General features: G+C 39.1%; 1 protein-coding gene across 1 annotated transcript in view; it reads right to left on the reverse strand.

The window, feature by feature from the left end:
• The window catches only part of LOC132129231 (kelch domain-containing protein 8B-like), a 144,753-nt gene that overhangs the window by 5,140 nt on the left and 123,598 nt on the right, over nt 1–16,015 (reverse strand). The window contains exon 4 of the mRNA XM_059540740.1: nt 1,178–1,279. Within this exon, the coding sequence (XP_059396723.1) occupies nt 1,178–1,279 (102 nt within the window). The remainder of the gene's footprint in view (nt 1–1,177; nt 1,280–16,015) is intronic.

A 16,015-nucleotide genomic window follows, 5' to 3' on the forward strand; every position in this document is an offset into this window, starting at 1 on the left:
ATTATGTCTCTGCGTGTGGCCTGAGTGTTCAACAAAGCCTGTAAAAAAAGTAACAGAGGAAAAAAGGACTGAAGCACTAGGAAAGAGAAATAAAAATAGCTCAGAAAAAGTACCAGATAAAATGATGAACAGCAACAACAGAGACACTAAAAAGGAAGGGAGGAATAAACACACCCTCAACATGTACTGAGACAAGACATGAAGGGGGGACGGGGTAGAAAGAGGTGACAACAACTAAGAGAGGATAGAGCAAGCAGGTGAAGGAAGAAGTAATGTGACACTTAAATGTGAATGTTCTCGTGATATGAATAATGGAGACACTCACACACACACACACACACACACACACACACACACACACACACACACACACACACACACACACACACACACACAGACACAATCCTCCACTGGCTGCCTGAAATTCTGTATATTTCTAGACATAGGGAAAGATTAAATAAAAATGTGCCATGTTTAATCTGCAACGTTCTGCCTTAAATATCATTTTTTTTGGAAAGACACCGAAATTTCTCGCCCACTCTTTGAGCTGGCATTTATTGAAGAAATCTCTCTCTCTCTAGTAATGCAGCCACAGACAAACAAACTGGAAATAAATAAGGCAGTACTGATAGGCAGTGCAGTAGACTGACATTCAGAGCTTTTTCATTGGAGCATAACATAAAAACCCAACTGAATAAATCATTTAGTTTGAAGACACGTCAGTTTAGGGAACAGGCTGTCATTGAGCATTATTCATTGTTTCTTATAATGATTCTTTGTCTTAACAATTAGAATTAAGTTCTGCTTATGAATGAAACAAGAGATCAAACTACACACTAAAAGAATCAGTGCAAATTACACAGATAATTTCCTAAGGGTAGGTCGAATAGTTGGAAAAGTTGTTGCGATGTGGTCTGTAATCATTGCAGATGGTGTACTGTGAGTAAGATTCTTGTTGCTAGGTGACATTAGTGCACAGTACTTACTCAAGCCTGCACATAAAGACCTGACATAATGAATCCATTTGCTTGATATGGCTTTTTATTATGAGGCTGTTTCTGCCGCAGGTTGTTCTAAAAAATGACAGTCTTTGCTGTGTTTTGTAGATTTCTTTCCTGGTTTTTTAAGCTCAGTTGATCCTATTTGCATAATCTATTCAACATCGGCTGTTACTTACCGAGTCCCCCCGCAGCGATGACCCATCCACCGAGACAGCCAGCTACGAAGTCTGCCCGCTTCTCTCGCATGCGACAGCTCCGTGTGGCCTTCAACCACACACCTGCACACAGGTGGAAAAACACACACTAGAGGTTAAAGGTCAGAGAGGTCAAGATGGGTATTATTAGTAAAACCAAAAGCTCATTTTTGTTTAGTTTAGGAACTAAAATAACAAACTAAACTAAAACTATACTGACATATTTAAAAATTCAACATCTAATAAAAATTTATACCAAAATTACACAGAAAAAAATTTCTAAATTAAAATGTAAACAGAAAATATAAAAATAAAATCTAATTTAAATTTTTTATAAAAACTATAATAGTATGTCAATGCCTGGTCCAGTTAGCCCTAGTCTCGTGTAGCCACTTCTTCAGACTTACATTAGCTGAGGACTGACTGACATATAAAACAACCAATCACAGTTTGATTTGTTCTGCGTCATGTCCCTATGATAACGGACAAATTTAATCAAATATATTAATCATTCAAGAAAATTGTGCAAGTTTACTGCAAAGATGGCACTGCAAACTTCACATTCTTTTGAAAATCCAGCATTTAGATGATACTAATAATTTCTCATTGTCAGTTTTAAACACAACAGATTTTTTCATCCATGAGCGGATTTTGCGTCATATCAGCTTTGTTTCAAGACAGACTGTTAAAAAATGTGACCCGTATCCTGGAAGTCCTGTAGAACTAGATGATGACTTCCAAAAAATATGTCATATATATATATATATATATATATATATATATATATATTAGTGGTGGGCCGTTATCGGCGTTAACGTGCTGCGTTAAAAAATATCGCCGTTAATCTATTCTCAAAGTTGGGATGGGAGCTGGGTCTATACTAAGCAAGCTATGATGATTTTCACCTTCATATTTTATATAACCGACTGGCTGAGGCCAGCCTAAAAAGATGCTCCGGACAGTTGACGGGCCACTGCTGCGCATCGTCACGAAAGCTTATCTTTTTCACGTGTTTTTAAGCCTTACCGCTTGTCGATTTAAACATTAAAGCATCCAAACACAAGATGCGGAAAAGCTGAACAGAGAAGCTGGTTACTCGCGCGTTGTGTTCGGTGCGCACGAGAGAGAAAGCCGCGTCTCACAGACAGCGACACTGAACCGAGCTCTCTTTTGCGAAGTTCTCCTCGAAGTCCCTCCTGCACCTGAACGAACAAATAAAAATCGCAGTTTGAACAAACAAAAAGATGTGAAAGAGCCCAATTCAGTATTCGCAGTGTTCTGGTGCTCAGGGCTCACGCAGAGGCGTCTCAAAACACTTGAACATCGAATTTGCTTATTTTTGCTCTTGTGCCGACAAGTACATACAAAATATGTCAAAATATCCACCTTGGAAATTATGCTCGAAAAAACTGTCAGTTATTTCTTAAGTGAAAGTAAACAGTACAAGAAAAAAATGGGATGTGTATTACATTGGATGCGTTCATCGTCTCTTAAAGTGACCGCGCCGAATTTAGCTACTGGCTGCTGTAATTTTAATCCAAGAAAATTAAAATGAAAATCACTCACTGCTCTTGACTGAATTACTTTGTAGTTTTAACAGACAAACCAAAAATTATTCAGACACCAGATATAATTTTTGATATATATAGCAAAACTGTAATAATGTGAGAAATGTTGAAGGTGTCTGAATAAATGTAGGTTTGATTGTATATTTCATTTTTACATTGAAGACTGTCCAGTGCTATTTTATGAGACTCGAAAGATGAACTAATCATTTCTGTTTCCGCTACAGACAGCATAGTTTCTATGGGACTGACAGGAAGAACGAGAGCTCGGACCCGAACCCGAACCCGAAGACCTCGAGAGATGAACTAATCATTTCTGTTGTTTCCAGTACAGATTCAGAACCCATATGTTGCGTAATGCGCATGCGCGGTCAACACAAAATGTATCTGTACTTTGTTATAATGAGAGTATTTGCGAGCTTGCATAACTCAGCACTGAACAAACCCCAGTGTTTTTAGAGGTGAGTGGATCTGAACTCAAACGCCTCTGATTGGCCATTGTGCTCAAGAAATCAACAGATTAGTCTGATTTGCTACATTGCTCACCGTTGCAAAAACACGTTCCCTCTCCACAAAAATAAGCAATTTGGTGTGTTTACAAAATCTGTTTGGCCAATATGCTGTTATTAGTTATACTAACTAGAACCAGGCCTGATCGGGTCAGCCGACTGGTGCTCCTAAATACTTTTTCACAGTCGCACACAGTAATTTTCAGTCGCAGATGTTTTAAAGTGAAATGGTTGCACTGTAGAGCCCTGACTTGGCATCTAATTGTTATCTTGTTGTGATTGTTTTATAGTCTCATGTGGGATATGCCACTGCATAACATGACAAAGTAATTATAAATGATTAATTAAATGCACTTATGCAGCCAGAAAGAGAGAGAGAGACCTGAACAAGTATGTACAAGTGCAAGGTTTGCAGTTTGTGTTTTTCACATTTAAGAACATTTTGCAGTCATGTAAAAATACACCAACACACATCAAACCATGGGTTTGCTTGTGGAGATGAGCAATGTCCTGCTTCCTTTAAAAAATTTGTGACATTTAGATTCCACATGCACAGGAAGCACAGGCATTGTAAGCCATATAATAAAAAAACTCAGTTCAGAGGTACTCTTGATTGCAAAGTTGATGGATGTCCATTTGTGGCAGAAAACTTTTCATCTTTGTGTACTCATTTGAGAATTCACATCAAAGATGGAAAGAACGTGTACTGCCCCTACGATAACTGCTGCAAATATTTCAGAGTCAGATCATCCTTTTCTGCACATATATCAAGGAAACATACACAGGTTGCCACTGCTCAGATGTCAAGTCCCTCAGAAGTGATCAGTGGTACTCCTGAGTTCAATCTTTTTCTTACATCAATAGCTGATTATGAAGAGGAGGAATGTGTTGTGCATGAATCATTTTTACATGATTTGGCCCAGTTCTATCTGAAAATGCATGCAAAAATGCAGTTGCCAGCTAGCACTACACAGTGCATTATTGAAGGGTTTCAGCATATTCATACCTCTAGTTTTGAAAAAACTTCTTTGATAAGTTGAAAGAAAAACTTTTAGAACTGAATATTCCACAAACTAAGATAGATCAAATACTTCATAGTCTCAGTAAAGAGGATCTCTTCACTCTAGGGGTGTAACGATTCACTCGTTTTCTCGATGCATCGATTACAAACCCTGACGATTCATATGCATCGATCTTGAAACATGATTTTTGAATCGTGAAACACCGATCTTGGACAGTAATCGATTCAAAATGCTAAGAATCGAATGAATCGCGATTTCTATAGCGATTCAATGCTTTCAAAATGTATACACATTAAATTACTACACGCACGAATTAATGGAGACCTTGAAGAGTGTTCTGAATCGTGCCTCTTATCTGTCCTTCACGCGCTCCACTGTCAGTGTTGGGGAGTAACTAGTTACATGTAATGGCGTTACGTAATTTAATTACAAAATAAATGTAACAGTAATCAGTTACAGTTACTAAGAAAAAATGAGTAATTAAATTACAGTTACTTATGAAAATTGTAATGATTACAAAGAGGATTACATTTGAATATTTACACACATCCACATACAGCTTATACTTTCCCAAATTGCACTAAGACATATGGCCCATAATCTCCGAGACGCGGAAAACACATTCGTAGAATCCAGTCATAAAAATGGAATTCAGCCTATAACGCGGACGCAATATGCCACATTTTGGACGAATAAATCAAAAGTAGGTCAGTACACTTGAATCAAAACCCGATATGGACTGATGTCTGTGAATATTAAGGCGCAAAAAGACTGAATATGAATCCTGCACGTTCTGCGTGTCTGTGGAAATCAGGCGCTGACTGGACATTGGGAGAACCGGGACTATTCCCGGTGGCCTGGCAGACGATTTGGCCCTCTACTTTAATATTGTTATTGTATAATTGCAGGCCGAATATACTAAAGCGATTATTTCCGAATCCGCCATTCGATAATTAAATCTCTAATAAATCATGAATCGGTTAGTCGTGACTGGCAATGGTTGGGCTCGCGCGCTCTCCGCGCCTCCGTCGATCGGTTTGGATCAGACTCCGAGTAATCAATGCGAGAGAGAGAGACCGGAGTGAACTGTGTAAGCGCACAGCTGGAGCAGAGAAGCGACACTTCTGTTCAGGGTTTCAGGTGCAGGTCAGTTTCATCTGTAAATATGCTAATGTAGTTTTGTCTTTGTTTACTTAGTCAAGCAGCAGCAGCACATTGCTCGCAATCACTCAAAATACTGTATAAACGACGTCATTATTATCTATTGTAATGTTACAGTAGTAAGTTAGCAGACAAATCATCATATTTTATCATAGGTTTAGGGGGAACTAGTGCATACAAAAACACAACCCTTAGGAAAATTAATATAGCCTATGGTATGGCACTAACCGTGGTTTAATTATGGAATTTGTAGTAAAAATAAATACAAGTGGTAATTCATTTGCCAAAAAAACAAAATTGCACTTACAAAACATGGTAAAAGTCAAATAAAAATCTTCAGTATTAAAGTCATGAGAGAGATGGATGGATAATAGAAGTGAAGGTGCAGTTCAGGAGAGAACTCTTAATTACGTTGCAAGTCCCCCAACCTAAGGATTCAAATCTTTTTGATGTCAGGTCCAAAAAAAAAAAATAGGGTTGTCCATGTTTCAGAATGGGTTGTGGGTGTATGAGTGTGAGATTTCCCAGCGTATTTTTTTCCCCAGTCCGCCCCTCATGGAAATTAATCTCTAGAACTGCTGTGAGTCACTTCATGAGCATTTTTTACTTATTTTGAGAAACTATCATCATATCATATACAAAGAGACAGCAGTGTTTCAAAAAGACACCAATGTTTCAGGAGTTTAGTACACAAAATAGTACACATGCTTATTAGATAACTGTATTTGAGTTGATGTATATGCTTTTATTTTTTTATTAACTATTTTTCTCCAAACCATTGTTAGATGCAGTTAGATGCCTGTAGTTATGCAAAGATTTGGTTTCAAAAACAGTATCTATAAACTATTTATTTTGATTTTAAATCTGCTTTGAACTTCAGATCAATCTCTAAGTAAAGTCTGATTGTGTGGTGGATGTGTTCAAATGTGATCATCTTAATTTAAGTGATGAAGGATGGTGAAAGTCTGACAGTATTGAGCACTACTGTAAGGTTAAACCTGCATGGTGTAAAATGGTTGAAGATGATTAACAGTTGCAAATTAACATTCATTAGAAATTTATAAAAGTAATCAAAATGTACTCAAAAGTAATTAGTTACATTACTTTATTAAAGTAATTAAAAAAGTTACACTACTATTACATTTTAAATAGGGTAACTTGTAATCTGTAACCTATTACATTTCCAAAGTAACCTTCCCAACACTGTCCACTGTTTACTGCCTGAGACTGTCACAGGATTGCGCTCGCGCTCCGTTCGTCTCTGAAGCAGCTGACGTGTGATCTATAGGACTCGTGGCCAGTAATGCTAACTTTTCTGTAGTTTGTCAATGGCTCTCTGCATCTTACCCACGGAGTTACCGGAGCCGTCGACAGCTGTATTTATTGCATGGACGGAGCAGAAATGTAAGTGTCTAAATCATACGCACAGATCCATTGAATGATAAATGTGTTTAAACAATGCGGATGAACCGAATATACGAGGGAAACTTTTAAAATTAACCACAGCAACAACAACCTTGAAATAAGAGCGCGAGATTTATCTGATAATCAGATGCATGAAAGTAGCGTTTGTTTCATTAGCAAGCAGACATCTGGCACGTTTTCTCTCAGAATCATTCGCTGATGGAGAGGAAAAGTTAAATAGAGATGAAGACGTTTTCACACTGAAAGAGAAGCGATCTCGCTCTCATAGACGTGCCAGGCTATATCTGCAGCCAAACTGAATAAAAGCAGAATGAACTGATGAAACAAAAAAAAAAAAAACACAAACAATTTATGAATGATGCAGTGCTAATTGACATTTATTACAGTACAGAAACTATAAAGTATATTTACCTTATTCTGTGCAGAAAATTTTAATAATTGCTAATTAAATGTAGCCTAGTATATAAAACAATCATAAAACTGCCATTAGGAAAAAAATATCGATTACAAATGATTGATTATTGTCCAGCAGTGTATTTGATTTATTACAGCTAATTAAAAGTAATTAAAAAAGAAGATAATTCCTTGTAAAAAAAATAAATAAATAAATAAATAAATAATAATAATAATAATAATAATAATAATAATAATAATTATTATTATTATTATTATATAGGCTACATACATAAAATGATTTTATTTGACATTTCTGTCACTTCTGAAATTATGGCTACGCCCCTGGTGTGACAAAATATTAGCTTATACATAATACTCTTTAAGCTCTTTTTTAAAAACTTGGCTTACATACATTTTTACGTATGTCATGTCGCATCATTAAACTAGCATTTAACAATGGACAAAAGTTTTTTATTTTTTTATTTTTTTACCTATGGTTCTCTAACCATAAATGCTACTGTAATTTGCCCCCTGACTAAGCATTTAAAGAATTTAGTAGAAGCATTTAAATAATCCCGTGAATGCACTTAAAGAATGCAGAATCGAATCATTATAATCGAATCGAATCGAATTTAATTGTGAATCGAATCGAATCGTTCTAAATTTGCAAAAATCGTTCTTGAATCGAATCGAAACCTATGAATCGTAATCGAATCGCTGCCTTGCCAAAGATTCACAGCCCTACGTTCACTCTGCACAATGAAGGACCACTGAGATCAGACAAAACAAGAAAAACATTCTACAAGCAGCATTTTGATTACACTAAGCCAATACCAATTTATCTGGGAACTGATACTGCTGGCAAGGAGCGCTTTTGCCAGTATGTGCCTATCAAGGAGACATTGCAAACCCTCTTCAGACAATCCAGTGTTAAACTACAGTGCAGCCAAGCAAGATGTCACAACAGAGATGACATGGTTTTGGAGGATGTATTGGATGGAAAACATGTAAAAGAAAATTCTCTCTTAAAAAGCACTTCTTCATTGTCTCTCATTCTTTACCAGCATGCATTTTAAGTTGCAAATCCACTTGGCTCAGGAAAAAAAACAAGATCTTAGCTGTGTACATGAGTCTTGATGAGTTAGAGCCACAAAACCGCTCCCTAGCAGATCCGATGCAGTTGGTCCTGCTCTGCAGAGAGAATGACTTGAAGACTTTTGGAATTGAAAAGGTGTTTTCAAGTATTATCACAGACCTTAAAGATTTGGAAGATGCAGGAATTGATACAGAAGATGGCAATAGAAAAGCATCTGTAATTTCCATTTGTGGTTATAATCTTGGCTCCCACTGTATTGGAGGCTTCTGTGAAAACTTTAGTAGCAGTATACATTTTTGCAAATACTGCTTGATTAACAGAAGTGATTTTCAGAAGACCCCTCTGAAGTTATGCCCCAAAAGGACAGTTGAAGGTCACAAAGAGAATGTGAAACAGCTTTCCACCACTGGTCAAGATGTAGTACAGGGAGTCAAGTTTAACTCTCCTTTCAATTCATTAAAACATTTTCATGTTTGTACTGGGCTACCTCCATGTTTGGGCCATGATCTTTTTGAAGGAGTCGTTTCCTATGACTTGGCATTGCATATTGATCATCTGGTGAAACAAGGAAAACAGTTCACATATGCTCAACTAAATAGATGCCTCACACAATTTAAATACTTAGGAAGTGATGGTCTCAACAAACCTTGTGAGGTGAAGGCTGATGGCAAAAGGGTTTGTGGCTCTGCAGCACAGAACTGGTGTCTGTTACGAATGTTGCAATTGTTAGTTGGCAATAGGATACATAATCCAATGGACAGTCAAGTCTGGCAGTTGTGTCTTCAGCTAAAGGAGATGGTCGAACTCATTTGTGCTCCCAAAATTCACCATAATCAGATTGCTTACCTGAAGACAATGACAGAAGATTATGTCCAATTGAGATGCAGCCTCTTTCCTAACCATCCACTGAAGCCAAAACATCACTATTTACTCCATTACAGTGACCTAATTCTGCACTTTGGCCCTCTTATTCGTTTGTGGACCCTCAGATTTGAGAGTAAACATTCATATTTTAAGGAATGTGCTAGAAAACTCCACAACTTTGTTCATCTATGCAAAACTCTGGCAGAAAGGCATCAGTTGCTTCAAGCCTACCTTTGCAGTGGCTCAGTGTTTCCCCCTACAGTTCAAGCTGTTGGTGAAATCAATGAATATGATGAGCAGCTTTATTGTGGTCATATTCAAGAGGCTGTAAGGGTAGCTGGCTTTTCAAAAGAAACCATGTCTGAAGTGTCAGCATTGGTGTAGAAAGGCACAAAGTACAGAAAAGGGTTTGTTGTTGCATTGAACGCCAAAGATCAGGACTTCATTTTTGGAAAAATATCAATGATTTTTATCAGTCATACACCAAGTGCACTTTGTGGTTGACATGCTTCAGTCAGTGCTTTTGATTGATCTTGGACTTCATAGCCTAGGAAATTCAGAAGAAAAATTTATGTGTGTCCATGCTGACAGTTTGTGCGATTACTACCCTCTTCCAGTATATCAAGCTCCAGGACTAAATGTTGTCTCCCTGCATCATGCAATATGCTTTGTCTAAATCACTACAGATAAAGATACTGAAAGCTTTCGATGTGAAATTAAAAAGACATTACCTGAACTGGAGGATGAGACGTTGAGGACACTTGTTGCACACCTGATAGATGTTATTGGTGTCAGAAAAATAGAAGACCTTATATTTGTTGGATCCGATGACATTACTCTTTTTCTGACTCCAATACAGAGCCGAAAACTCCTATTCCTATTCACAGCATAATGTCTTTAAATAGATAGCTTGTCCTCAACTCATCAGTCAAGTGTGACTTTCATTTGAACTGCTTATGCTTATCACTCACCTGTCTGAAGATCTTCCAAATCACCACCAACTTTTTAATAAAGAACTGTTAAGTTTACCTCTGTGTCTCTTCAAAAATTCTTCATCTGGCTTCTCACATGGACACAGACTACTTACACACTATATTCACTGTTGTGGATATACTTTGTTTATACGAAGATACCTTCGTTGAACTCCTGCAATCTCCTTCGTTGAACATCCCTTTGATCTCCTTTGTTGAACATCCCTTTGATCTCCTTTGTTGAACATCCCTTTGATCTCCTTCGTTGAACATCCCTTTGATCTCCTTAGTGGAACTTCTGCAGTCTTCTTTGTAGAACTCCTGCAACCTCCATCATCGAATTTCTTCAACCTCCATCGCCAAACTCCTGCGACCTCCATCGCCAAACTCCTGTGACCTCCATCGCCAAACTCCTGCGACCTCCATCGCCAAACTCCTGCGACCTCCATCGCCAAACTCCTGAGTCCTCCATCGCCAAACTCCTGCGACCTCCATCTCCAAACTCCTGAGTCCTCCATCGCCAAACTCCTGAGTCCTCCATCGCCAAACTCCTGCGTCCTCCATCGCCAAACTCCTGCGTCCTCCTTCGCCAAACTCCTGCGACCTCCATCGTCAAACTCCTGCGTCCTTCTTCGCCAAACTCCTGTGACCTCCATCGTCAAACTCCCGAGTCCTCCATCGCCAAACTCCCGAGTCCTCCATCGTCAAACTCCTGCGACCTCCATCGCCAAACCCCTGCGACCTCCATCACCAGATTCCTGAGTCCTCCATCGCCAAACTCCTGCGACCTCCATCGCCAAACCCCTGAGTCCTCCATCGCCAAACCCCTGCGACCTCCATCGCCAAACCCCTGCGACGTCCATCGCCAAACTCCTGCGTCCTCCATCGCCAAACTCCTGCGTCCTCCTTCGCCAAACTCCTGTGACCTCCATCGTCAAACTCCTGCGTCCTTCTTCGCCAAACTCCTGTGACCTCCATCGTCAAACTCCCGAGTCCTCCATCGCCAAACTCCTGAGTCCTCCATCGTCAAACTCCTGCGACCTCCATCGCCAAACCCCTGAGTCCTCCATCGCCAAACCCCTGCGACCTCCATCGCCAAACCCCTGCGACCTCCATCGCCAGATTCCTGAGTCCTCCATCGCCAAACTCCTGCGACCTCCATCGCCAAACTCCTGCGACCTCCATCACCAAACTCCTGCGACCTCCATCGCCAAACTCCTGCGATCTCCATCGCCAGATTCCTGAGTCCTCCATCGCCAAACTCCTGCGACCTCCATCGCCAAACTCCTGCGACCTCCATCGCCAAACTCCTGCGACCTCCATCGCCAAACTCCTGAGTCCTCCATAGCCAAACTCCTGCGACCTCCATCGCCAAACTCCCGAGTCCTCCATCGCCAAACTCCCGAGTCCTCCATCGCCAAACTCCCGAGTCCTCCATCGCCAAACTCCTGCGACCTCCATCGCCATCTCCTGAGTCCTCCATCGCCAAACTCCTGAGTCCTCCATCGCCAAACTCCTGCGACCTCCATCTCCAAACTCCTGAGTCCTCCATCGCCAAACTCCTGAGTCCTCCATCGCCGAACTCCTGCAATCTCCTTTGTCGAATTCCCTTTCATGGTAACAAAACCCTATATACTTACCTGAATATTACTTGTGTCCTCCAACATATATTCAGTGTGGAATCCTCCCATTCATCTGCAACAAAGAAAACCAGCCACATCATCTCATCACTTGAAGTATCAGTAATCTCTCAATACTCAATACTCAATCTCTCAATACTACTTGCATAGAGTTTACATTTTGGGGTGAACTAATCCTTTAATTAAAGCCTATTTGATTTGACTTCATTTAAAGGGGTATGATTACCACAAGCATTGTGTATTTTATAAAGTAATCAAATAAGGACTGTATGATGCCAGTGGGAAAGACACTAGGTCCAGTTGATGGAACTGGCAGTGTTAAAGTTGAGCCCTGCTGCAATTTATTGTGTGAATGTTGTATCTGTGTATGTGGAATTCATGTGTAACTCGTTGTAGAAGCAAATGGGCAAGTGGCCTCAACTTCTTCAGAGGGTCAGGAACCTCATGTTTCACTCCCCGTACTTATACTGCCAGATGGATTTTCACCCAGTGCCACACAAATTTCTCCACTCCCTTCTGAACGACAAACTTCCTCAAACCAAAACAAGTCCTGGATCAGCAGCTTCCAGGTTCCATGGGACAAAATGCCAGCACGACTGTTACAGGCAATGGAAAAAGGTTGCTTGGCCCACCCAGAGGACAGAAGGGTACTGATTAGAGTTGTTGTTGAAGCAATGGCTTGCATTTTGCACACTGCAAAAACCCCAGTAAAGCAATTTGTACAGAAGTGGCCAGATTAATTGTATGCAAGTACCCTGGGACTTTTGCTGATAAGACTGGAGAAGGTGAGCAGCTGGGCTGTGGTTATTATTCACTGTTCAGACAGCTTAAAACCAGAGTTGAGCACATAAATAGAGACAATGTCAGTAATCGAATCCGACAGCCTAGGAAAAGGTCTAGTGATGACAGCAGTGGTAATGATGCTGCCATAAAAAGAAGCAGAACAGATGTGGATAGTTATGGGTGTACAAAATGGCAACCCAGTAATCTTCCACAAGGAGAAACAGCAGAATCATTGGAAGACAAGAGAAAAATCTTGATAACCATCTTCAAGTCAGAAGGACCTACAGCTGTTGAGGCAATGGACGTAGAGAGGAATATGGAATTGACCTATATATATCACAGCCACATGATAAATACATTGCCCTCTCCCAGTCTGTGTGAAGTTGAGGAGCAATGGCCATTTCTCTTTACTAAAAGAGGTCTCTGCAGTCATTTTCATATGCTCTCTGATATTGATATTGACACACGCCTCCATGAAGCTTTCCTCACCAAGGGCAGGAGGATTATTAACTTTTTCCTAAATCAAAGACTAAAATGGAGCCAGGACATCCAGGCTTTTCTACGAGAGATGGAGCATGAAAGCATGAGCAACCATCAGGTCCCTATCGCTGCCATTCTTCTTTTAATTTAATACTTTCAAGAGAAAGAGGACCATATCTTCATCTTGACAGATGTAAAAGTTCTTTCTTTACATTTTTTACACCATCACTCTAAGTTGAAATCTTTTTTTTTCTTAAATAGAAATTATTTTCAATATCTGAGAATCTTTTCTTTTTTTTTTCAGCCAACCTCGACCAAGATGTCGGTTGAGCAGGAGATGCCATTGCCTACCACACCATGGGTGATCATGCTAGGTATGAAAAAATAATTGTTGAGAATTCTATTACAAGAAACAATTTAGCTGAAGATGCCTTTGTTTTAGGGAGTAGTCTGCTGTTTGCAACCCACTGGATGGTCAGCATTGAGGGGAAGGTCTTCTATGAAGCTAACCAACTTCATAACTTTGCCAGTGCTTTCGCTGTCTTTTCCGGCTCCTTTTATGTTTTCAATCTGGAGTACCACAAAAATTTGGCCCAGACAGGCCACCACAATCAGTCAAACACCAAACACCAGTACACAATCTTTGCAGTTCCATTAAATATTTGTCCCTACTGTACTCAGGGTGTCCGTGGATCCTTTAAAAGTCTTAATGTCTTAAATTTGTTAATGAAAAGATAAGGCCTTAATCAGCGTTAAAATGTCTTAAATCCAGGTTTCAAAGGTCTTAAAATGCAACCACAGAGAAGATTAACATTTAATTTGCACTTGTTGCTTTCTGAAATGTTAAATCCATGTCAATGCATTGCGTGTTATGACTGCTTAAAGTTACTGATGCATTTGAGCGATAAAGAAATGTGGGTAAATGAGAAAAAGGCAAAATGCCCAAATGTGTGTAAGTTATTAAAATTGCAATATGCAAGATATCTGAATTTAGCACTCGCATACTGATAGGCAGCACTTTGTGCACACTCATTCGAAGAGTGAGCACACAGTCTGTCAGCACTCGAGCACCCATTTCAGTTCTGTGCTTTTACCGATCAAATACACATACGTATGTGTCAAAATGCATGACTTGACTAGTATTCATGTAAGCCCAGAAATTGACAAGTCCACAATCATGTCTTAAGTGAAGGTAAATAATAGGGAAAAATTGGATGCATGTCAGTAATTATTTTGGATCTGTGCATTCGGTCTTAAAGTAACAGTAGCCTATATACAGTATACTGATGCTGTTTGCCATTGCAATCAAACAACAAAAGACAAAGAGAATCACTCACTGCTCTTGACCCGATAGCTTTACTATCCCCCCAAACCTCTACAAAGCTGAGTAGTAAGTGCTCTGGACAAGTGGACTTGTTGATTCGACTGGCACTCTTGGGATAATAGGTGGCAGTGGAATACTAAATCTCCATAAGTAGAAGTACAACTAATATTTAAAGAAAAAGCTCTGTTAAGAAATTAAATCAAGGTAAAAAGATAACTGTGAACTACACACCAATAGAAAAGCAAATAATATAACCTTTTAAAGTGAAAGGTGGAGACAGATTGAGAAAGGTGAGAATGATAATTAGGTGAAAGGATCACAGTTCTGCTATTTTTAATATAGGAAAATGTAAAGCGATAGTTGCATAGTGTACACTTACTTATTGTCTATTATGTGCATTTAAAAAACTCGACAATCTTTCCAAATTTTTACCACAATCGTGTAATTCCTTTGCCAAAAAGAAGAGAAAGCTTTAAAGAAATAGAAATTCTGTAATTTACTGTTACTGTTACAATGTTGTACCAAACCTGAATGAATTTATTTATTCTGTTGAACATAAAAGATTATATTTTGAACAATGTTGGTAACCAAATAGTCCTTTGAATTCTATGGTATGAAAAAATAAAATACTATGGAAGTCAATGGGGACCTGTGCATTTCTTAGAGACAAAACATGTAAAATTCATATCACATGTGCGGTGCTACCAAATCTGGTGCTGGTGCTACAATCTGTAGAACTTACTGTGTGAGTGTGTTACTCCAAGGATTTATTTGTTTTGTTTTGTTTTCTTTCTTTATTTATTTTCCCCTTTCTTCCTGTTTCTCTCTCTAATTCCCATATGCAGAAAGGAATTGATGCCACCTGACACCAGTGATCTGCTGTGATTGGAGGAGTGGAAGTTTGGAACTGTTTTGAAGTGTATTTTTATTGTGAATTTTTTTATTTTATTTGTTTTGTTTTAATTAGATGATTTGTTTAAAATAAAATATTTTGTATGACAAAAAGCACAATAAACAATAAGTTGATGTACATGGACTCAAGTCACTTTTTTGGAATTTGTTAAATTCAATAGCATTAATGTAAAATATAAATATTAAAATATTGTAAAATAAATTACAATAAAATGACTAATATACTGTAAAATGAAATTGCAGTAAGGGAATCATACTGTAAAATTAAATCACGGTAAGGGCATCTTACTGTAAAATTAAATCGCGGTAAGGGCATCTTACTGTAAAATGAAATCGCGGTAAGAGCATCTTACTGTAAATTTAAATTGCGGTAAGGACATCTTACTGTAAAACACATTTACAGGTAAGCTACTGTAAAGGGGAACTTACAGTAACTTACTGGCAATAGTGCTGCCAGTAAGTTACCGCAAAAATACGATAAAAAGTCTAACAGTACAACCTTCACCGGGTCCCCGCTGACCCCAGCTAAGGCCGCGTTTGCAGTCCGCTACTCGTTACATAAACGATCGCTGCACTGCTGCAGACGCAACGCTCCTGGAACGCAACTGGAATCCGTTAACATGTGTGCGTAAAAAATATGCAACGCATACGCACTGCAGACGGAGTATGTGT

The sequence above is a fragment of the Carassius carassius genome, chromosome 46 (genome assembly GCF_963082965.1).
Source record: "Carassius carassius chromosome 46, fCarCar2.1, whole genome shotgun sequence".
In the NCBI taxonomy this organism is placed as follows: Eukaryota; Metazoa; Chordata; class Actinopteri; order Cypriniformes; family Cyprinidae; genus Carassius; species Carassius carassius.